The sequence below is a fragment of the Garra rufa genome, chromosome 4, assembly GCF_049309525.1.
Source record: "Garra rufa chromosome 4, GarRuf1.0, whole genome shotgun sequence".
In the NCBI taxonomy this organism is placed as follows: domain Eukaryota; kingdom Metazoa; phylum Chordata; class Actinopteri; order Cypriniformes; family Cyprinidae; genus Garra; species Garra rufa.
Genome location: NC_133364.1, coordinates 16,714,428 through 16,739,150, shown reverse-complemented (window position 1 = coordinate 16,739,150; position 24,723 = coordinate 16,714,428). Strand labels below are relative to the sequence as shown.

The window sequence follows — 24,723 nt, the reverse complement described above, 5'->3', positions numbered from 1 at the left end:
AGCTCAGTTCAGCGACCTTGGGTCATTTTCAGGACGGAGGCGGTGAGAGGTAAGATGCTTAGGCTTCTTTCTCCACCTATAAACTACAATAAATGCGCAAAGCTCTTTAGTTATACTATATTGCAACGTTACCTGCTTAACAGGTTTGTGGAGTCGTAAGGGCTGAACAGAACGAGAACTCTCCTCAGAAATGTTCATTTCTGTTTGCCTTATGTTTTTAAAAGTGTGAGGTAACAGAGTGTGGTAGAAAGACACGTAAGTTACCATTGGAACTCACTTTGCCATTGCATCATGACTGTGCTGTTGACCCATGCTTATGTCAGATGCTGTTTGTTTGTTATTTCCATGCTTCTTCATAAACATATGTGTAAACAGTGACTTTAACGACGAATAGCAGAAAGCAACGTTTACTGTATGTTGTTATAGGCAGTTTTCTAAATGAATCAATACAAATCCAGCAACTTAATTTCATCTTCGTCTTCGTCTCCTTTCTGCGTTTTAAGCTATCCCTTTTCCTGTAAATCATACTTCTTGTGGGTGTGTAAGCAAAAATGCAAATTTTCTTTCATTTGAACTCCAAATGAAATGCAAAAATCCAAAACTATTAGTTACTATTATTGTTATAATTAGAATTTAGCAGAACTTTACTAAAATACTCAAAGTTGTGTCCCAAAGTTGTGCACTATGATATTAAGATTAAGATTTAAGATGTGATCATTTCATGGACAAGTTCTCCTGTCAAACCAAGCAAAATGTAAGATACATTTATTAAAATTACTTCATATGTTTGTCAATGGGAAACAGAGTTAAAATATCCCCTTTTTTTGTACAAGCAACTGATTTTCAGAATTTCAGCATTAAATTTACTTTCCAATAAATGCCTTGTAAGCATCACGACCTTGAATGCAAGCCTAATGAACTGTAAAACTGGTAACTCGGATGCCGTCACCTCCGTATCTTAGCTTTTTCATGTTTAGGTTGAGGTGACCCAGTGTAATTTCTCTTAAACTCATTGTTTGTGCTTAAATGTTTTAAAATCTTTAACATTTTTGAAATGGATAAGACAGCTGTTTCATGGAATGACCCTTGATTGTCATGGGCTTATTTTGTGTCGTTTGTAATGTTTTTATCACTGCTATGTCAACATTGGCCTACACTACTGACATCAGTCGCAATCAGTGCATTTTATTTTACTATGGTCTTGTGATTCGCAGAGGACTGTGCTAAAAATGGACTAGATTCATGGATAGGTTGTTATTTCTCAAGCTGCACACAGTGTCCTCAGGACAAGTAGTGTGTTTTAGACACACTAGTGTGTGGAATATTACTTTCCGTGGAACTTTTTCTGTATAAAATGTATTACTATTATACTTTTTAATATTATTTTTAAAAAGACAAAACATTATTATTATTTATTTTTCTGCAAGCTGTTTTCTTTGTGCATGCTCTTAATGCAGTTACAAGTATTTTAAGTATCCAGTATGTCATTGCATGATGGATCATCACAGTAGGCTAAAGCTGGATGTCATTCAAGTTTATTTTGAGGCTTGTAATTATACACCAGCAGTGTTTGAGTACTGCAAGTCTCCAAATAAAACCAAGAGAGTTTCCTTAATTAGTTCTGTTACCTAATAGCTGATCAGCAAAACATGCAGCATGTGTGTACTTGTTTGAAGTTAATTCTTATCTCTTTTCTTTCTTCACAGCTCTTTTTTTCCCCCATTCATTGAAAACAGGAAGAGGAAGTAAAGCAAGCGCACGAGTGCATTCACGAGGTCATCGTAGCTTGACATGCCTGTGTTTCCATCACGACTATGGAGCGTCTAACTGCTAGTGAGGAACCGTCCGCTACACTGATGTACCACGTGGAACGTCCCGTCTTCAATGAAGCCTATATTGAATCAGAGCTTGTGCACAGGAAGAAGAGGACACCAAAGCCTTTTCAACGGAGAGTAGCTGAAAATCTCCGGTAGGGTTATTTTAATACATTCCTGTTTTTTTTTTTTTTTAGCTATAGTAGTATAGAGTCCAAAAGTCTATGACTGTATTGAGAAATATTATGTAGTGTATTACAGGTCACTAATCGTATAAGCAAATTTGTGACATTGATCATGCGACTCTGTACTGATGATAAGATGTTCTTGCAGTGAACCACAAGGTGATCATTCTCAAATCATGCCTGAGGGCATGATCATCAGCATTGACACTTGTGAAGTTCATGCAATGTGAAGGCTGTTGGCTTTAAAGCAAAAGAGAGACAGACCAAATACATTCTGACATTCGTGGTCATTTTTTTTAGTTCAACTTTTTACTCAAATTGTAATTCTGATAATATATTTTTAAAAAGCTAATGTATTTTAAAAAAAAAGCTATCAGACTTTTGGACACCAAACTGGTTTGGATTGTTCTGTTTCACATAATTTTGACTGTAATAGTGAACTACAGTAATTTTATCAGGTTCAAGCGTAATCAGCTTGGACTGATAAAACAACTGTGTGACTAAGTAAACAACCATGCGTCATTTATAACTTATTATAATTGCCTTATAATTTTGTCACATCCTCCATATAATATCGCAGGACTACTAGAATTACGCAACAACAATGAACTTAAATTTATTAAACCTGCCTGTCCCAGTCTGAGCTGGATAAATAGATGACTCAGTTTCCTTCAACGGATAAAGGCGGACTGTAATTTAACTCGTCATTAACTGATAATCTTCTCCTTCATTCTTATGTCTCGTTCACTTGTATTTAAAAACATGTACTTTCTGATTTAAATGTGACCATGGACCACAAAACCAGTCATAATGGTCAATTTTTAAAATTGAGATTTCTACATCTTCTGAAAGCTAAAAAAATAGCTTTCCATTGATGTATGGTTTGTTAGGATAGGACAATATTTGGCTGAGATACAAATGTTTGAATATGTGGAATTTAAGGGTGCTAAAAAAAATCTAAATACAGAGAAAATCACCTTTAAATTTGTCCAAATGAAGTTCTTAGCAATGCATATTACTAACCAAAGTTTTGATATATTTACGGTAGGAAATTTACAAAATATCTTCATGGAACATGAACTTTACTGAATATCCCAATGATTTTTGACATAAAATAAAATTTGATAATTTTGACCCATACAATTTATTTTTGGCTATTGCTATAAATATATCAGTTCTAACCAAGACCGGTTTTGTGGTCCACAGTAACAAATGACTTTTACATTTTTATTACACATTTTACTACGCACATCTAAATCACACAAGTGAAATTTTAAAATGACAGTAATAGGAGAATATGACATATTCATACTAATAGTCATCTCTCTCTTATTTTCAGCTGTTCGTCTGAGAAAGCCAAATCTGTTCTATTTGGTTTTCTGCCAATTTTAAAATGGCTGCCATCATATCCACTAAAGGAATATCTGTTTGGAGACATAGTTTCTGGGATCAGCACAGGTGTAATGCAGCTACCTCAAGGTTAGAGTTGATATTAAAAATCAATAATAATTTTATAAAAAAAAATCTTTTTAAAAATGAAATTTCTGTCAGTAATTACTCACCCTCATGTTGTTTCAAACCCACAAGACCTTAGTTTAGCTTTGGAACACAATTTGAGATATTTTGGATGAAATTCAAAAGCTTTCTAACCCTGCATAGAGAGCAACACAACTGACATGTTTAAGGCCCAGAAAGGTTTATTAAAATAGTCTCTTGTGAACTGAAGGCTGACACCGAAGAAGAACTTGTCGAATGAAGTCGTTACTTTTTGTGTGCAACGAAAAAAATTGTTTATTTAATGATGACCTCACTACCTTTTTGGGCCATGAATGTTTTCATTGCGTTGCTGTCTATGCAGGGTCAGAAGGCTCTCAGATTCATCGAAAATATCTTAATTTGTGTTCTGAAGATGAACAAAGGTCTAACGGTTTTGGAACGACATAAGGCTGAATAATTTATGACAGAATTTTCATTTTTGGGTGGGCATATTTATCTAATAATTTCTCTTCCTCTTGATTTGTCACATTCAACAGGTCTTGCTTATGCGATGTTGGCAGCTGTTCCTCCAGTGTTTGGTTTATATTCATCGTTTTATCCTGTACTATTATACACATTCTTTGGTACCTCCAAACATATATCAATAGGTAAGACTCATTGGCGTGCGTGGCAGTCTTTAATAACATGCTTGTGACTTAAAATATTGTCTCGGCCTCAGACAGACCACCCACGGTCATAATTTATGTGCTCGTATAAATTGAAGTGCTTCCTTGGTCTGAGAAGTTGTAATCTGATTGGTTGACATGCAGTGTTTTTTAATACACCTGTCTGTTATTGTAATATTATTTTTAGATAAACAGCCCACATATCACATTAAATCAAAATGTGGTTTGTTGCTTCATATGCTGGTTATATGGGCTCAAAATATGCTGTGGTGTGTTTGCGTGCGACTACCTGAAATGTGGCATTCCTCAGTTTTGCTGTGTCAGTGTTAATAAGCAAAGCATTACTGCCAGACTAAACAGGTGTAGTCCAGTTTGATAAGATCTTAAATCCTTAGTCTGTTTTTTTCCAGCACTTCTTGCACTCCCGTGGCAAAGTCTCATCAGCAAGGTCAATGCATTTTTCCTGCTAATTGACAGCTCGAAAAACTTCTCTGATTGCGATGTCCTGACTTTCCTAAGCAGGAAATGACAGTGGCGTTTCTAAGAACCTCATTAGTGCTGGTGAAGACGTCTTTGCACTGTTTTATGGGTGGATAGATGCCCTGCAGAGTTGTTTTTCTCCTCCGTTTAATGTGGGGATCTTCAAACTCTCAGTAATCCCTGCAGGATATTAGAATGTAGATCAAAGGTTCAAAAGGTTACCCAAACCAGAGTTGTTGCTTCAGTATCTTGTTTTATCGGCCCCTGTGGCTACACTTGAGAGCGAGAGAATTGGTGCTAGTCCAAACATTTGCCAGGTTCCTGCTGCACAGAGACATACTGCCTCCTGTTTAAACAACACTCACGCTCTGTCCTTCTATGGTGAATGGCAATGTAAAACAGAGGCAGTTGCCGAGGACTTTATCTAAATGAAGAGCCAAGGCAGAAGTCACTCACTCACATAAATGCATACTTGCTCACATGATAAAGGAGCTACTGTTCCTGTGACAACAACACTCAGCCACTGAACAATGTGTACCTAAGAGTGATTATGCCACCTGTTACTCTCTCAAGCAATGGCTTTGCAAGGCTTAAGACACAGTTTAAATAGTGTAAATCCCATTGCATTATATATTAGATTATGTAAACAATATGATAATAATAACAATAATAGAATAGATTTAATCAAAAACTGTTTTTCTATGGTACATTACCTGTAATTCCTAACAATTGTCATTTTGTGTCTTTTACTGATTTAGGTTTTAGATTTGCTAAATATATTATTATTATTATTATTATGCTGTTAAAGTTATCAATAACACACCTAAATACAGCTTATAACAATTTAAGTTGCAAAAATATTATTCTGATTATTATCTGATATTATGTACGGAAGCCTGTTTTTCGCTAATGAATAAAAAATATATTTTTTAAATCTCACAGTTTTTACTTTTTTTTTTTTTCTTGCAATTGCGAGTTTACATCTTGGAATTCTGACTTTATGTCTCAGAATTCTGACTTTATTTCTCAGAATTCCTATTTTATAAAAAAAAAAGTCAGAATTGCGAGAAAAAAGTCAGAATTGCAAGATATAAACTCACAATTGCGAGAGAAAAGCCAGAATTGAAAAAAGTCAGAAAAGCTCATAATTCTGACTATTTGATTATTTATCTGATATTATGTATGGAAGCCAGTTGTTTGCCACTGAATAAAAATATATCTTTTTAAAAAATCTCACAGTTTTGACTTTTTTTCTTTAAAAAGAAAATCAGAAAAACTTGCAATCCTTCAATTCAATTATTTCTCACAATAAAAATATTTCTTATTTCATACAGCTATCACAAGTTTATATCACAGAATTCTGAAAAAAAAGTCAGAAATGTGACTCTATAACTAGCATTTATATCTCGCAATTCTGACTTTATTTCTCAGTATTGCAACTTTATTTCTCAGAATTGCAAGATTAAAAAGTCTAAGTTTTTTGTGGCAGAAATGGGCTTCCATAAATATCAGATATAAATGCAAATAATATTTTAAGTTGCATTTACTTTAACAGAATTTTCAAACAACATTTAACAAAAAAGGAGGTTTTAAATGCTAAAAAGATAGTGTTTTTTTTTTTTTTTTAAAAGACAGTATTTGTATGTGTAATATCCGGTGAAACAATAATTTGTGATGCATAATTAGCTTTAGCATAGTTACATTAAGTGTATTGAATTTTTAAAGAACAAATTTCAGGTTTTTTTGTTTTTGTTTTTTTTCAGGCACTTTTGCAGTAATCAGTCTGATGATTGGCGGGGTTGCTGTAAGGGAGGCCCCGGACTCCATGTTTGCAGTCAACGGGACCAACGCGACACTGGTTGTGGATTTTGTGGCTCGTGATGCTAGACGAGTGGAGGTGGTTGTAGCTCTGACAACTCTAGTGGGACTCATACAGGTGGGCATCTAGAATCCTAGTCATCATATTACTTTATTCTTTTTTATGTAATTAAGGGTGACATGTATAATTTCTGGCATCAAAGAAATAATTATTTCATTGATTTTCTCTTGATATATATTGTTGTCATTGTTTGCTGTACTAGAACTGTAGTCTCCAGTGTCTTTGGAATACAAGTACATTCCTTGCATTGCATGTTTTTGATCACTCTGTCTTCTGTAGATAAGCCACCTTAAAAACACTCTTGTGCAAGACTATTCTTATGTTCTCTTGTGGTCATATTGTCAGCTAAAATGGCCAGCTTTATACTGAAACAGATTTTATGACGAAGAAGTGCAGTATAATGTTTCCATAAACCTATTAAAACAGTTTACGGGTATACATTACACACATCCCATGCTGCCTACACAGTGTTTATAATAGACACCTTTCATGGAATACTGTAAACCTGCTCAAGTTGATGACTTCACGTGATTCTCCTAAAGTTACTCTAACCTGAGGTGCTCTCAGATTGATGTTTGGGTACATAATTGTGTTCTGATTTCCTATAGTTTGTTCTGGGTCTGCTGAGATTCGGCTTCCTGGCGATTTACCTCACTGAGCCGCTTGTGCGAGGTTTCACCACAGCTGCTGCTGTGCATGTCTCGGTATCGCAGATCAAGTACCTGCTGGGAGTGCACATACCACGCTTCAATGGGCCTCTCTCTGTAGTCTATGTGAGTAGCCTTTGACCCTGGGAAAGCCTTAAGGTGTTTTTTTATTTATATGTGACACTGTTGCACCTATAAACATGTTTCACATGATTTCATAAACACTTGTTCACCTATTCTCATTGGTGTTAAGGTATTATTTGGCTTATGAATGAATAAAGGTCTTTTGAAGACCAATTTTTTTGTTTTTAACTAAGAGTAATTTTCGTAATTGAAATAAAATGTAAATATTAGATTTGAAAAGTTGTTAAAATGACTAAAAACCATGACTAAAACAAACAAAAACAAAAAATATAAACACAATTCAGAAATGATAATAAAAATAAAATGTATAAATACTGTAATTGCATATGAATACTAAATTTACCAGGGGTCGGCAACCTTTTGGTTATCAAGCGGCATTTTTAATTTTTCTGGATAACCATTGTGCCAATAAGTGGTTAACCAATGTGCCACTGTGACCCTACTGAACACCACTGTGTGTGAATGGTGTTGTTCACACAACACTATCATTGCGATTCATAGCAACTTAAAAAATAACCAGCATTTATAATTGTAACTTATTTCTTGCTAAAAGCAACAAATGCAGAATAAACTGTAAGCTGTCATGCACTCGATTGATAGTGATGGCAGAAACTAACCTTTTTGAAGCTTTGAATCGATTGAACAAACATGATTCACTCTTTAAAGTGTTCAAATCACCACATGCTGGTTTTTATTTAAACTGTGTTTTATTGAAATTAGATTGCCGACCCCTGCTCTGTTTGTATAACTTCATGTTGTGTTAATTTTGTTTTTCCCCAGAGTCTTGACGCTGTCTTCAGGAACATTGCAAGCACTAATCTTATAACTCTAATTATTGGACTAGTGTGTACGGTGTTCCTGTACTTCATTAAAGACCTCAATGAACGCTTCAAAAAGAAACTACCTATCCCCATCCCTGGAGAAATCATAGTGGTAAGTCTTTAAGCGCCCTTTCTGTCAAACATGTGGATGTGTTGAAAAATCCCTTTGTGTGAATTGCTGATCTTGTTTTTGAAGGTAATTGTATCCACTGGAGTCTCATATGGGTTGGTTATGTCTGAAAACCATGGAGTTGAAGTTGTGGGTAAAGTTCCCACTGGGTAAGATTGTGCAACTTAGATATATATATATATATATATATATATATATATATATGATTTCACAAATGTTTACATTTGAATATTTCTTTCCTAATGTTTTGTTTTAAGGTTGCTGCCACCCAAGATTCCAGACTTCTCGGTTATTCCTAACCTCTTCCCAGATGCCTTCGCTATAGCTGTTGTTGGCTTCTCCATTGCAATATCATTAGCCAAAACCTTTGCTCTCAAGCACGGCTACAGTGTGGATGGAAATCAGGTAGAGAATAAAAAAAAATAAATGGAAGCCCCTTTCCGCCACTGCATAAAGTTTTTAACTTGCAGTTCTGACTTTTGTCTCAGAATTGTGTAATATAAACTTACAGTTGTGAGAAATAAACTCAGAATTGCAAAATAAAATCTTAAAACTCTGACTTTTTTTTCTTGCAAACGGGTTTATATCTCATAATTGTCTCGCAATTTTTACGTTTGTGTAGCAATTCAGATTTTTTTTCTTCCAATTTCAAGTATGTATCTCTCAATTCAGATTTTTTTTTTCTTACAAATTCCAAGATTATATCTCGCAATTTTGACTTGCAATTCTGAGTTCTTTCTCAAAATTCCAACTTTTTTCTCAATTCCGAATTTCTCGTAATTCTGACTTTTTTCTCCAAGTTCCGAGTTTGTCTCACATTTCTGACTTTTTTCTTCCAATTCCAAGTTTATATCTAGCAATTCCGAATTTATATCTCACAATTCTGACTTTTTCTATATCTATATCTTGCAATACCAACTTAGTTTCTCACAATTTAAGTTTATATCTTGCGATTTTGACTCTTTTTCTCGAATTTATATCTCACAATTCTGACTTTTTCTATATCTATATCTTGCAATACCAACTTAGTTTCTCACAATTTAAGTTTATATCTTGCGATTTTGACTCTTTTTCTCGCAATTCCAAGTTTATATCTTGCAATTCAGACTTTTTAAATCACAATTACGAGTTTGAGTTCACAATTGCGAGATGTAAACTCACATTTTTGAGAAAAAAAGTCAGAATTTTAATATAAAAAGTTGCAATTGTCTTTTTTTTAAATTCAGTGGTGGAAATGGGTTTACATACAAATAAAATTGTGTCATGTAGTGAAATATCAAACCAAGAGGCATTTGCTGTAAAAAAAAAAAAACAGTCCTATTTTCCATGCAACAAATAAATAAAAAAAAAAGAAGTTTGTTAGGCTTGAAGTGATATAAAAATAGATATGCTGCCATGCTATGTCAATTCAGTTTTCCCATTCTTCATTGTCAAAGTAATTTGAGGCAGGGACATGTGTTTTATTCAGCTGCCCTTTACTTTGGTTTCTATGGCTTTAAGTTGCAGCTTAAGGTCTAAATCAGCCAGACCCTGTAGTTACTTAGTAACTTGCCATTTAGTAGATCCTTTTGTCCAAAGTGACTTATAGTACACTAATTGCAGGGAAAGTTCATATGGGACAACATTATGCAAAGTGGCATGCTTAAGTGAACAAACAGTAATAGGGACGGATTGTGGCGTCATTAACTCAACAGTTTGTCTGTTTAAGACCAAACTTTTGTGTGAGGAGCCAAGATCCTTGACTCAATGAACACAACTGACAGTAACTTTAGATTTCTGAGCTTATTAAAAAAATCAGGGCTTCAGTGTATTAACATGTACACTATCATTCAAAAGTTGGTTGGTAAAATTATCTCTTAAAGTCTCTTAATAAAGCTGTATTTATTTGATTAAAAATACAGTAAGAGTTAAAATTTTTCAAACAACGCAGTACGTAAAATAGGCTGCATACAGTGTGTGCTTTTACTGTACTGTTACTAATCGCACTGACCAAAGTTTTCGAAGCCACAGCAGTTATACAAAAGTTTTAATATTTTTATGAACCTGAAATAAAACCATATGGTCTGATGAAGCCATTTTGTGTTTGTGACCGTAGGAGCTCATCGCACTAGGACTTTGTAACTTCATGAGTTCATTCTTCCACACGTTTGCCGTTACCGCCTCAATGTCTCGCAGCCTGGTACAGGAGAGCACAGGAGGACATACTGAAGTAAGTGAGACTTATTTGTGTAAGATGCCATATCTGTGATATATACTCATCAGTGCAGTTGGTGATTGCAAAAGTACATTTCCTGAAATGGAGTGTCCCTTTCATAATGATCTCATCTCAGTGGCTATATCACTGCCATAAAAGCATAAACATTAGATAACACAGTCGTGCTTCCTGAAAGACTCAATTAAATTGCATTGATGTGTGTCTGCAGATTGCAGGATTCCTGGCATCCATGCTTGTGCTACTGGTGGTGGTGGCCATTGGATTTGTCTTTCAGCCATTACCAACAGTAAGTGAAGTGCTATTGGAAAGCTCAAAGGACAGTCTGATTTGTTACTAAAGCTCTCTTGGCAAAACATAAGCATTCTTAATGCAAAATGACAAAAGGTCAGATCAGAGGGTGTTTATTGGTGTCGTCTCTTTACTCTTATTAGACAGTGTTGGCTGCTATCATCATGGTCAATCTACTGGGGATGTTTAAGCAAATGAGAGACATTCCTGCATTATGGAGAACCAGCAAAATTGAACTGGTGAGTGTCAGAGGCACTTTATTTGGTTGTGTTCATCTGTTTAAATTTCAACTTTCAACTCAAACTTCATGTTTTTTTTTTTTTTTGGGGGGGGGGGGGGGTTGGTTGGTTATTGTTGTTAATGTCACATGTTTTTTTTTTTCTTCATCAGGCGATTTGGCTGGTGTCCTTTTTTGCATCTGTTTTCCTGGGTTTGGATTATGGCTTGGTGGTTGCCATGAGCTTTGCCATAATTACAGTTATTTACAGAACACAATGGTAAAACACCATATCTTACTGCTCTGATACCAACTGATAATTGAATGTACACTGCCGTTCAAAGATTTGGGATTACTAAGATTTTAAAGGTCTTTTCTGCTCATCCAGGCTGTGTTTATTTTATTAAAAATACAGAAAAAACTGCAATATTGTTAAATATTATTGCTATTTAAACATTTTGACTTTCTATTTTTATATTCTTAAAAATAGAAATTATTCCTGTAATGCAAAACTGAATTTTCAGCACAATTACTCCAGTTTTCAGTGTCACATGATCCTTCAGAAATTATTCTAATATGCTGATTTATTATCAGTGTTCAAACAGTTGTGCTGCTTAACATGTTTTGAAACCTGTGATACTTTTTTCAGGGTTTTTAATTAATAAAACATTAAAAAAACAGCATTTCTTTCAAATAAAAATACTTTGTAACAATATACACTACATCTTTCTTTCTTTTGTTTGAAATAATTAATACTTTTATTCAGCTAGGATGTGTTACATTGATAAAAAGTGATAGTAAAGCCTTATTAAAAGAAACAATTTTTATTTTAAATAAATGGTGTTCTTTTATCTTTTTTATTTAGCAAAAAATCCTAAAAAAAAGTATCACAGATTCCAAAAAATATTAAGCAGCACAACTGTTTCCAACATTGATAATAAATCAGCATATTAGAATGATTTCTGGAGGACTGTGTGACGATCTGAAGACTGGAGTAATGAAGCTGAAAATTCAGCTTTGTATCACAGAAATAAAATTCATTTTAAAGTATGTTAAAATGGAAAACTGTTATTTTAAATTGCAATAATATTTCATAATATTACAGTTTTTCTGTCTGTAGTTTTAATCAAATAAAAGTAGTTTTGATTAGCAGAAAAGTCTTCTTTAAAAACTTTTAAATGGCGGTATAAATTTTATATTTCATCAGTCAACTCCTCCAGTTTTTGTTTCTTTAAAAATGTCTAATTCAGATCTTATGTTTTATTTTAAGCCCGAAAAATGCTGTTCTAGGACAAATCCCAGACACAGCACTGTACTTTGATGTGGATGAGTATGAAGAGGTAAGATATTTCTTATAAAATACTGTACAGTAAACCATCGTAATGTTCTAACTCTCACCTAGATCCTTAGCATTAGCTTGCTCTATTCCAAAAGTGCTGTTTTCAAGCTTTTCTCAGTCACAGGCAGTTGATCAGGCCTGATTTAATCCATCATCCTTTTTTCCACCTCTTATCTGCCGTTTGTTCTCTTTCTCAAGGCTGAGGAATGCTCAGGGATTAAGATTTTTCAGTCCAATTCTTCCATATACTTTGCAAACAGTGACATGTATGTAAGCGCCCTCAAGGCAAAGGTGAGACCAAATGCTTGAAGTTATTATTAAGCTAAAATATTTATGTTTTATGGATTTGTCCTTGAGAATTTATTGAACATACATTTCTGTTTAGAGAAATTCCCATGAACAGCATGTGTTTGGCTTCATAAAGTTCTGTACATTTTTGCGTTTTATGACTACAGACTGGAATTGACCCAGCACAACTGATCGCTGACAGAAAATCACAGCTAAAATATGCGAAAAGAGACAATGGAGAGAGAAAAACTGTAAACCACATCTCTCCAGTGAAGAAAAACGCAGTTGTCTTATTGGTATGATGTTTTGTTCATCTAAATGTATTTGACCTTGTAAATGAAGTGAACCTCATCTATGCACATCAAACCATACAATGTCAAAAATTCAAGTAGCTTAAAGTATCTCATGTAAAATCTTTAAGTACGTGACTGACTGACATGTTCTGTGCTGCCCCCAACAGGATGTGGAGTTGGGCGTCACTCGTGAGATGGTGGCTGGGCCAAAGAAACCAATGGATCATGTGTACACCAATGGTCAGTTGGGTGAGAACCACACTGAGTCTGAATCTGAGGACGACTTCTTTCTGCAGCGTCTGACCCCCGTTCACACCATCATACTGGACTTTACTCCTGTTAACTTTATTGACTCTGTAGGAGCCAAAACCATTAAATCAGTAAGTCAACCGATCACTTTTATTCTCAAAGAAGACACTTAAAGGAGAAGCTCACTTGCAGAACAAACATTTACAGATAATTTAATCACCCTCTTGTCATCCAAGATGTTCTTGTCTTTCTTTCTTTAGTCGATAAGAAATTATGCTTTTTAAGGAAAACATTTCAGAATTTCTCTCCATATAGTAGACTTGTATATTGCCCCTGAGTTTGAACTGCAGTTTCATTGCAGCTTCAAAGGGCTCTAAACAATCCCAGCCAAGGAAGAAGGGTCTTATCTAGTGAAACAATTGGTTATTTTCTAAAAAAATATCTAATTTATATACTTTTTAACCTCAAATGTTCGTCTTGTCTAGCTCCGCGTCAACTCTGTATTTTGATATAAGACAGCTAGGGTAGGTTTAACTCTCATCTCATTTTATCCTCCAACTTCAAAATCCTCCGACATCGCTGCAGAAGTACCGACCCAGTGTTTACAAAGGGAAAATGAGATGGGAGTTTTGCACTGAGTTGACACAGAGCTAGACAAGATGAGCATTTGAGGTTAAAAATTATATAAATTGTCATTGTTTCTCTAGATAAGACCCTTCTTTCTCAGCTGGGATCGTTTAGAGATCTTTGAAGCTCCATTTTGGAAGTTCAAACTCACAAGCATCGTTTAAGTCCAATATATGGAGAAAAAAAAACATTTACAACTGAACAAAGAAAGACAAGGGGCTGAATAAATTATCCGTAAATTTTAGTTCTGAAAGTGAACTTCTCCTTTAAAGGATTAGTTCACGTTCAAACTAAAATACTCACCCCCATGTCATCGAAGATGTTCATGTGTTTCTTCAGTCGAAAAGAAATTAAGGTTTTTGAGGAAAACATTCCAGGATTTTTCTCCATATAGTAGACTTCAATGTTGGCCAATGGGTTAAAGGTCCAAACTGCAGTTTCAATGGAGCTTCAAAAGGCTCTAGCCAAGGAATAAGGGTCTGTCTAGCGAAACAATTGGTCATATTCTTGACAAAATGGGCGAAAATTTAAAAAATCTGCGTACTTTGATTCAAACAAGTAGAGTAGGGCAAAAAACTCTCAAAATGTCATTTTCTCCTACAACTTCAAAATTGTCTGACATTGTTGTGTTGTGTAGTGCAAGACGAGCATTTATTTTTTAGAAAATGGCAGATTGTTTCACTAGATTAGACCCTTTTTCCTCAGCTGCCATCATGTAGAGCTCTTTAAAGCTGCATTGAAACTGCGATTTGGACCTTCAACTCTTTGATCCCCATTGAAGTCCACTGTATGGAGAAAAATCCTGAAATGTTCTTCTCAAAAACCTTCATTTCTTTTCGACTGAAGAAAGAAAGACATGAACTTCTTGGGTGACATGGGGGTGAGTAAATTATCAAGAAATTTCCATTCTGAAGGTGAACTTCTCCTTTATTAATACATTACACCACATTGTGCTGTTGCATATTAAGCAGCCTGTTCTTTTTATTACATTAGTTTTACGGTTTCATTTTAATGTTAAACTTCAACTTGTTTTATTTCCCTTATTGTTTGCACTATCGATATGACATGGCTTGTTGAGAAAGGGTGTGCTATTTCTTTTCCAAGTGATCTGATTCATAGTATTTGCTCAGTGGATGATAAAACAGCCAAAATACCATACATCCAATGCCCTAAAAATGCTCTCTGAACACCTCAGCAGCTGTTGATCACACCATACTGAGTCATTTGTGGTTCTATGTTTTGCAATAGTTCCTCTTTTTTTTTGCAGGTGATAAAGGAGTTTGCAACAGTTGATGTGAAAGTTGTGCTTGCTGGATGTAGCAGTAAGTAAATAGTTTCATTTTTACATAGATATATTTATGAATAATACAATTACATGTAATAAATGAACCTTTTTACTTTGAATGTTTTTTTTTTCACTAGTTTGGGTTCTTTTTTGAAATAATGTAGGGAAACCTAGATTTGTTATTATTGTTAATGTCTGACATCCTTTCTTCAGGAAATTTGGCTACATTTAATAGAATAGAATAGAATAGAACTCCACCAGATTTCATACCCTTTATGTAGGTTAAAGTTCATTCTAATGTTTGTTTATTGTGGGAAACATCTCCACCTAGAGTACAAATAATCAGTCATGTGGACAAGTTAAACTAATATTTACATAAACATTTACATCAGTTTTAATGGTGATGTATATTAATGTAACTAATGCATTCTTTCCTTGTAAGACCGTTTATGTGTTTGTGTTTTGTGCAGGGACTCTTCTCTCTGAACTCAGGACACTAAAATTCTTCTGTGAGCCTGTGACCCCTGACCTCATTTTCCCCACCATTCATGACGCAGTGTTGCATTGCAAGCGCTCGAGGGACGTCCCCGTCCGCCCTGACGTCCAGTGAACGGATATCACTTTCTTGACTTGGAAAGTTTTAGCAGGCCAAAATGTTTTTGATGGAAACACTTTATTGTGAGCGTACCAGCAAATGCTGAGCTTAATACGATTGGTGCTGTTGATTTATCGCACCAGTTGTCATCATAAGCTCCATGCAAATTTGTTACTGATGACTATAAACACTCTGTACCTACAGTTCTTTTAAGTGCAATTAGTGTAGATGGATTTTTGACTAGTGTTAATTCTTTAGCACTGGTCTAAATCGTTTATTGACATTCCAGTAAGCTTATTTTTATCATACAAATTTGCAGTATTTAATTTTTATTTGAAATATTTTTTTTTAAAGTCTGCCGTTTCTGCCGTTATTTAGTAAAGTCGATAAGATGTTAATATGTTACAAGACCTGATCACATAATTGCACTGTCGGTGAAGATGCTGCTTCACATTTCAAGATATACTTTAATCTGATGTTTTTGAGAAAACGGTTGCCAGATATTGATTGTATTGTTTTGTTTTAGGTTTCCCTCCCTGCCTCTGCACTCAGCCGGTGACACATTTGGCTAAAGGCTTATCTAGGTTGCCCTAGGGGTTCTTGGAACCGATTGCGATTTGTTTTCGTAGCTACAAAGAACATTATTAACGTAAAGGGGTCTTAGTTAGTGATTACTGAAACAGCTGATTCCGCGAAGTCTTGAAAATTTAATTCAGGTGTTCTTGTCTTGAACATTACATGGAAAGTCTGCAGACTGAGACTGCCTTGGACATGCTGACACATATTTTTGACACACATGCTGTTTAGGAAATGTCCACTTCGAGCACTTTTTGTTCAAATCAAGTGCTCACATACACACAAATCGATTCGAGATTTTCTTGTACTAATATTTAGATGCTGTTTGAAGAATGAAGCAGTAATGAAGACCAAAGTTCATCAATCAGTTGCAACCGCATATAATGTGTTTTATTGTCTTTTTATGCTGGTGTGGATTTAAGATATTTTTGTATAATAAATGCAAATCAGTACTCTAAATTATTAAATGCTTATTCCTCAAAAGTGTCTTTATATTTATGTAATTAAATATATACTTATTACTAACAAATTAAATGTTTTATAACAGGTATACTAACCTGAAGGGGGAAAATAAATAAATATATAGTATATATTTTAAATATATATTTATATGTAAATTTATATTCATTTGATAGAATTTTATATATTTACGTGTGTATATGTATTTTTTTTTCATTTTATATATATATATATATATATGTGTGTGTGTGTGTGTGTGTGTGTGTGTGTGTGTATATATTGTATTTTGCATATATATATAAATACTTTTCATGTTTATATATATATATATATGTATCTAGACACACCACATATTGTGTATATATTTTCCATTATATACACACACACACAGATTTATATATTTATTTTTATATATACACATTACATTTTGTATAAATCTTTACTTTTTAAATGCATGTATGTTAATTTTTATGTTTATTTTTGTTTATACACATGTATATACACACACATACATACAGTGGGTATGGAAAGTATTCAGATCCCCTTAAATGTTTCACTCTTTGTTATATTGCAGCCATTTGCTGAAATCATTTAAGTTATTTTTTTTTTCCTCATTAATGTACACACAGCACCCCATGTTGACAGAAAAACACAGAATTGTTGACATTTTTACAGATTTATTAAAAAAGAAAAACTGAAATATCACATGGTCCTAAGTATTCAGACCGTTTGCCCAGTATTTAGTAGAAGCACCCTTTTGATTGAATACAGCCATGAGTCTTTTTGGGAAAGATGCAACACATTTTTCACACCAGGGGGGTGTTCCATAAAACAAGTTTACCAAATAAGTCAGGCTTATTTCAGTTAGTCTGACTTATTTTGAGCCTAACTGAAATAAGCCTGGCTTATTTGGTAAACTTGTTTTATGGAACACCCCCCTGGATTTGGGGATCCTCTGCCATTCCTCCTTGCAGATCCTTTCCAGTTCTGTCTGGTTGGATGGTAAACGTTGGTGGACAGCCATTTTTAGGTCTCTGTAGAGATGCTCAATTGGGTTTAAGTCAGGGCTCTGGCTGGGCCATTCAAGAACAGTCACGGAGTTGTTGTGAAGCCACTCCTTCGTTCTTTTAGCTGTGTGCTTAGGGTCATTGTCTTGTTGGAATGTAAACCTTCGGCCCAGTCTGAGGTCCTGAGCAATCTGGAGAAGGTTTTCGTCCAGGATATCCCTGTGCTTAGCCGCATTCAGCTTTCCCTCGATTGCAACCAGTCATCCTTTTCATGCATCTGAAAGACACCCCCACAGCATGGTGCTGCCACCACCATGCTTCACTGTTGGAACTGTTACGGACAGGTGATGAGCAGTGCCTGGTTTTCTTCACACATACTGTTTAGAATTAAGGCCTAAAAGCTCTATCTTGGTCTCATCTGACCAGAGAATCTTATTTCTCACCACCTTGGAGTCCTTCAGGTGTTTTTAGCAAACTCCATGCAGGCTTTCATGTGTCTTGCACTGAGGAGAGGCTTCCGTCGGGCCACTCTGCCATAAAGCCCCGACTGGTGGAGGGCTGCAGTGATGGTTGACTTTCTACAACTTTCTCCCATCTCCCGACTGCATCTCTGGAGCTCAGCCACAGTGATCTTTGGGTTCTTCTTTACCTCTCTCACCAAGGCTCTAGGAAGGGTTCTGGTCATCCCAAACGTCTTCCATTTAAGGATTATGGAGGCCACTGTGCTCTTAGGAACCTTAAGTGCAGTTGAAACTTTTTTGTAACCTTGGCCAGATCTGTGCCTTGCCACAATTCTGTCTCTGAGCTCTTCAGGCAGTTCCTTTGACCTCATGATTCTCATTTGCTCTGACATGCACTGTGAGCTGTAAGGTCTTATATAGACAGGTGTGTGGCTTTCCTAATCAAGTCCAATCAGTATAATCAAACACAGCTGGACTCAAATGAAGGTGTAGAACCATCTCAAGGACGATCAGAAGAAATGGACAGCACCTGAGTTAAATATATGAGTGTCACAGCAAAGGGTCTGAATACTTAGGACCATGTGATATTTCAGTTTTTCTTTTTTAATAAATCTGCAAAAATGTCAACAATTCTGTGTTGTTCTGTCAATATGGGGTGCTGTGTGTAAATTAATGAAGAAAAAAATGAACTTAAATGATTTCAGCAAATGGCTGCAATATAACAAAGAGTGAAACATTTAAGGGAGTCTGAATACTTTCCGTACCCACTGTATAGACACATTTATGTTTATTTATTTATAAACAATAAAAAGAGGACGTAGTATGGATAATGTTTTTATTTATTCATTGATATCACAGAAAAGTAAGGAGACACATGAGAATGCTTGAATTTTTAGGCAGAAAACAAACATTTAAGTGGGGAAAAAGCACATATAAGAGGAATAAATTTAGTTGTAAGTCATGTAGCGAGGGGTGGCGCTGAATTTAGCGTACGATTTGATGACCTTGTTCACAGCCTCCAGGAAGTCCTTCTCTGTAGCGATTTTTCTACGAGCTCTGATGGCGAACATTCCTGCCTCTGTACACACGCTGCGAATCTCAGCACCTGAGAGAAAAGGTCACCAGTGTTACTCCATGTTTAGGCTTATGCAAATATTGTCTATTTAAATTGTGTGAACTCACCTGTGCTGTTAGGACACAGACGTGCAAGAAGCTCAAAGCGGATATCCCTTTCCACACTCATAGAGCGGGCATGAATCTTAAAGATGTGAGTACGTCCCTAGAAACCGAGCACAAATTGTCAGAATATGATGTTATGTAATACCATACATCTCTTTGTCTCTATTGTAGCCAACACTCACTTCCAAGTCAGGCAGGCTGAACTCGATCTTTCTGTCCAGACGGCCAGGTCTCATCAGAGCAGGATCCAGGGTGTCCGGTCTGTTGGTGGCCATCAGGACTTTAATGTTTCCTCTGGGATCGAATCCATCCAGCTGGTTGATCAGCTCCAGCATGGTTCTCTGCACTTCATTATCTCCTCCAGCTCCATCATCAAAACGGGCACCTGCAGGAGAGCAGCGTGAGCAAAATAACTAAGACTTAATGGAATAGTTAACCCAAAAATTTTAAATTTGTCATGGTCATGTCATTCTAAACCCATAAGACTTATCACATGGATTATTTTAACAATGTCATTACTACCTTTCTAGACCTTGAACGTGTCAGTTGTGTTGCAGTCTATGCAGGGTTAGAAAGCTCTGAGATTCAATTTAAAAATATCTTAATTTGTGTTTCGAAGATGAGCGAAAGTCCTATGGGTTTGGAACGACATGAGGGTGAGTAAGAGGACATAACGAAATTTTACCTCCAATGGCGTCAATTTCATCAAAGAAGATCAGACAGGCTTTCTTGGTCCTTGCCATCTCAAACAGTTCACGAACCATTCTGGCACCCTAGATAAGACACAACAACATGTTGTTATATACATTTCTCAAGCACTTAATTGCCTATTTTTTAAATAGAAATCAGACAGAAAAGGCACGTACCTCTCCAACGTACTTCTGAACCAGCTCGGATCCGATGACTCTGATGAAGCAGGCATCGGTGCGGTTAGCCACAGCTCGAGCACACAGGGTTTTTCCTGTACCTGGTGGCCCGAAGAGCAACACACCCTTTGGAGGCTCAATACCCAGGTTCACAAAGCGCTCAGGCTAAAATTAGAAAGATAGAAATTAAGTTTTAGAAACAGACAGTTGTTTTTATTAGGCACATTGAGATGTAGTCATGACTCACATGGAGCAGAGGGGTCTCAACCACTTCTCTCAGCTTCTCAATCTGCTCTTTACAACCTCCAACGTCACTGTAGGTCACATCAGGCTTCTCCTCCACCTGTTTATATACAGTACAGTACATAATTATTCCTGAAGTTTTATTCTTATAATATTGTTCATGATCCCAAGCAACCTCTAAGCGGTTTCGTACCTGCATCATAGTCACAGTAGGATCGATTTTGGGTGGCAGTGGAATATGGATCTGATACTTATTCCTGTCAACCCTGTTAACAGATACGGAATGCAACTCTTTTAGATTCAAGCTGGAATGTTTGTAAATGTAGAAATGATAGATCCATCATTTCAGCTTACCCAACCCTCATTCCTTCCTCAATGTCAGTCGGAGCGACCTGATCGCTCAGGTCCACCACAAACTTGGCAAACTGTTTCACATTAATAATGTACTTTGGGTCCTCAGAGTCAGAGTTGATGATCTTGGTGCATCTATGAACAAATAAAACCATAGACATTAGTTTTTTTTAATGGCTGAGACTAGGGCTGGGTGATAAATCGATTTTATCAATTAACTCGAATGTGTAGTTTACATCGATTTGTTTGAATGAAAATCGGTTTTCTCTTTAATATCCGGTCAAATAATGCGAGTCACTAAGAAGACATGATTAGTGAAATTGTATGTACTCAGGGCTGCCAACTCTCATGCAATTGACACTTTTCACACGCTCTCACGCCACACATCCATTTTCTCACGCAGTTAAAAGCACCCTCAGTTAAAACTGTAATAATAAGATATTGCCTAAACAAATTTGGTAAAGGCTCTAGGGCGTATTTGTGGTTGTACTCTGCACATCGAGAAAAGACAACGTGTTTTCGTAGCGCTGAGCAATGTCTCAGGCATATCTGTTGATCTTGAACACCTGTGATTGGCCATTACGTTCTGAATTCACTCACCTCTAAATGCCAGATTTTGTTCCCTGGCCAGTCCTCTCACTGTAAATAAGCGGTTTGTTGATTATAAAGGGACTTTTGCGATTAACTGAAGTGACTCGTTTTTAGTGATTATCAAGGGCGGGCTATTGCGCACTCCTAGGCTACATATAATCCGTTCAGAATCTGAATAAAAGTTTTTTTCTGTCCTACTAAAGGCCATATACCCTGAACAAGAAGCAAAGTTTTGGGAGTGATAAATCCCTCATGAATGGTTTATTTTCGAATGGAAGAAAAAAAAAAAAATTTTCTCAGAACAGCAGATTAATAGATTAACAGAAAATATTTGAATTTTCATGTCAAAATATTTTATTAAATACGGTTGCAATTATTTATAAAAGTATAATGACTAAATCTTGCAATTTTCACTGTACATTGCTATTCTTGTTGAGGTAAAAAATTAATAGCTTTGCAGCACTGCAGTAGTTTTTTTTTTTTTTTTTTTTACATAATTTTATGATAAAAAAAACACAGTATTACATTTTTTGTATATATATATATATATATACACACACACACACACACACACACACATTTATTTCACAATGCTGAAGTCAAACCATTTGGTGATTTAATAATTAAATCAGTGTCTTACCACCACCTGCTGGCAGATCGTTTCAGTTATTTAAATCATGTAATATTTCTGATTTCAAAATTGTATATTTTTGTATATGATATAACTGCAAGAGAAAAGCATGGAAATATATATTTTCCTCCCATCTCATATTTATTTGCCTTACAAATATTCACTGTGTCTGGTATGATAAGAAATGGATCCTGATGAAAAGCGATCACTGATGCAGTTGCAATGTATTTTGCAAAATATATGGTGTCCATATATTGTGGAAAAGCTGGGGATTCTTAACATGCTAAAAGTAGTAGGGGGGAAAATCGATTTAAATCGTAAATCGGATTTTTTTGTGAGGAGACTGAGCTACATATCAGTCAACTTTGTTTATTCAACCACTTTATTACATACAGTTGATTGGATACATAGAATTTTTTTTTTTTTAAATGTTTTATGCTTACAAGGCTTTATTAATTTGATTTAAAATACTGTGAAATATTACAATTTAAAACAGCTGAATTTTTTATTTTTAGCAGCCATTTCTCCAGTTTTCATCTTACTTGTATGTACACTACCAGTCAAAAGTTTTTGAACAGTAAGATTTTTTGTCCCTTCTGCTCATCAAGCCTGCATTTATTTGAATCAAAGTACAGCAAAAACAGTAACATTTTGAAATATTTTTGTCATTTAAAATAACCATTTTCTATTTAAATATATTTTAACATTTTATTTATTTCTGTGATTTTAAACCTGAATTTTAGCATCATTACTCCAGTCACATGATCCTTCAGAAATGATTGTAATATTCTGATTTGCTGCTCAAAAACATTTTATTATAGTTGAAAACAGCTTTTTAGGTTTCTTTGATGAATAGAAAGTTCAGAAGAACAGCATTTATCTCAAATAGTAATCTTTTGTAACATTATAAATGTCTTTATCATCACTTTTAATAAATTTAAAGCATCCTTGCTAAATAAAAGTATTAATATTTCTTGAACAGCAAATCTGCATATTAGACTGATTTAGCTTTGACCACAGAAATAAATTACATTTTTTAATTATTCAAATAGAAAACAGTTATTTTAAATGGTAGAAATATTGTACAATTTTTTACTGTTTTTGCTGTACTTTGGATCAAATAAATGCAGGCATAAAACATTTTGATTCAAAAACCTTTGACTGGTAGTATATATATTTCCAGGATTTTATTATTTTTCAAAAAAAAATTCTCAGGATTTTTGGATGAAGAAATTCAAAATAGAAGTATTCAAATAATCAATTTAATGCGTCCGTAATTAATACAAGTGTTATTTATTTTAAAAAAGGTTTTAAAATCTAGTATATTATAGGCAAATATTCTATTTCTCTTAGGTTAACCATTAATACCAGATATGTTTTTGTCCTTTCATACCTGGCCACCTGCAGTGGCTGTTCGCTCTGTAGAGTCTGTTTGTCCGCAGCCAGATCCCATAGTGCTGGAGGAGCCAGACCTGTATCAGACTCTTTAATACCTGCAAGATACAAAATACAACATCAATGCATTTGTTTTACAAAGTAGTGATCCATACTATTAAAATTTCCCTCAGCGCAATGACAGGGCACTTACCTGTGAGTTCATTTATTTTCTTCAGAAGCTGTTGAATGTCATCTTCCACTTGTTTAATCTGTCTGGAATATGTGCTTTGGCCCTATTCACAAACAAATAAGAGTAAATAAATGACAAATAACACTGCTGTTACATACTAAACGTGAACTATAGGTCATCTGAATCATATTTTTTAGTACTAATACTTACATAGGTTTTCAGGAGAGCAATATCTCCTTCATCCAATGCTGAAAAATAAAAGAGATTAATATAAAATATACATTTAATACATGACGGCAGATTTGTACCTAAATCAATCAAGGCAGACAAGTAACGCGTCTATTATTCTCTAATAAGATGTTCAGGCTAATTCAGAGTGACATAAGTAGCATTGAAACATTTGACAACTCATATAATAAACGTGGTACAGTAAATGAGAAATATAGCCTGAAAACATTGGCACAGTAGTTTTCGATTAGCTGATTCGTCTTTTGTTGACAAATTCTACCTGCAAACAGCGGCTAGTCAATAAATGCTAACTTGTGCTAAATCGTTGAATTTAAAATCCAGCAGAAAGTCTTCGCAAATAATACCTCGAATCGGTTTGTCTTCTTTCTCCTCTTCCTTTACTTTGCGTTGCTCGGTTCCTAAATAATCAGGCATGACTGCTTTTTCCCCCTTTGTAATAAAAATCTGTTAGTGACTGTAGAGGCAAGATTACACAGCAAGTTTTCAGACGAACAGTCACAGCGCTTTTCTGTTCCGGTGCGTGCAAACACAGGAAACTGGGATAGCATTTCAACTTAAAAGTCCCTCTAACATTCTTCAAATAGCCTTTATGGTCATACAGACAGAAAGAGAACCATTTCTACTTTTACAAAGTAATAAAAAAAACTTTTACAAAGTAATTATTTTAGTGCTGTCAGATCGATTAATAGTGATTGATCGCATCCAAAATAAAAGTTTATGTTTACATTATTATATTTGTAGCAATAGTCAAAAATACATTGTATGAGACACAATTATCAATTTTTCTTTTAAGCCAAAAATCATTAGGATATTAAGTAAAGATCATGTTCTATCAAGGTATTTATATATCTAAACTTAATTTTTGTTTAGTATTATGCATTACTA

At 35.0% G+C, this 24,723-nt stretch overlaps 2 protein-coding genes across 2 annotated transcripts; one reads left to right on the top strand and one right to left on the bottom strand.

Annotated features, from left to right (window-relative positions):
- The first annotated feature begins 1,710 nt into the window (after positions 1–1,710).
- On the top strand, positions 1,711–15,673 carry slc26a5 (solute carrier family 26 member 5). Its single transcript, XM_073837759.1, has 18 exons — positions 1,711–1,969; positions 3,339–3,478; positions 4,033–4,143; positions 6,405–6,577; positions 7,129–7,293; positions 8,092–8,244; positions 8,329–8,411; positions 8,520–8,667; positions 10,358–10,471; positions 10,686–10,763; positions 10,909–11,004; positions 11,156–11,262; positions 12,253–12,322; positions 12,520–12,612; positions 12,777–12,905; positions 13,070–13,282; positions 15,046–15,100; positions 15,534–15,673. The coding sequence occupies exons 1-18, from the start codon at positions 1,815–1,817 to the stop codon at positions 15,671–15,673; spliced, it is 2,223 nt and encodes a 740-aa protein (XP_073693860.1). The 5' UTR covers positions 1,711–1,814.
- Positions 15,674–18,982: 3,309 nt separating this feature from the next.
- Positions 18,983–24,344, bottom strand: psmc2 (proteasome 26S subunit, ATPase 2). Its single transcript, XM_073838096.1, has 12 exons — positions 24,183–24,344; positions 23,800–23,837; positions 23,611–23,692; positions 23,416–23,515; positions 20,804–20,935; positions 20,643–20,715; positions 20,454–20,549; positions 20,207–20,371; positions 20,026–20,113; positions 19,523–19,725; positions 19,344–19,440; positions 18,983–19,266 (listed from the first exon to the last, which is right to left on the bottom strand). The coding sequence occupies exons 1-12, from the start codon at positions 24,250–24,252 to the stop codon at positions 19,109–19,111; spliced, it is 1,302 nt and encodes a 433-aa protein (XP_073694197.1). The 5' UTR covers positions 24,253–24,344; the 3' UTR covers positions 18,983–19,108.
- Positions 24,345–24,723: the final 379 nt, after the last annotated feature.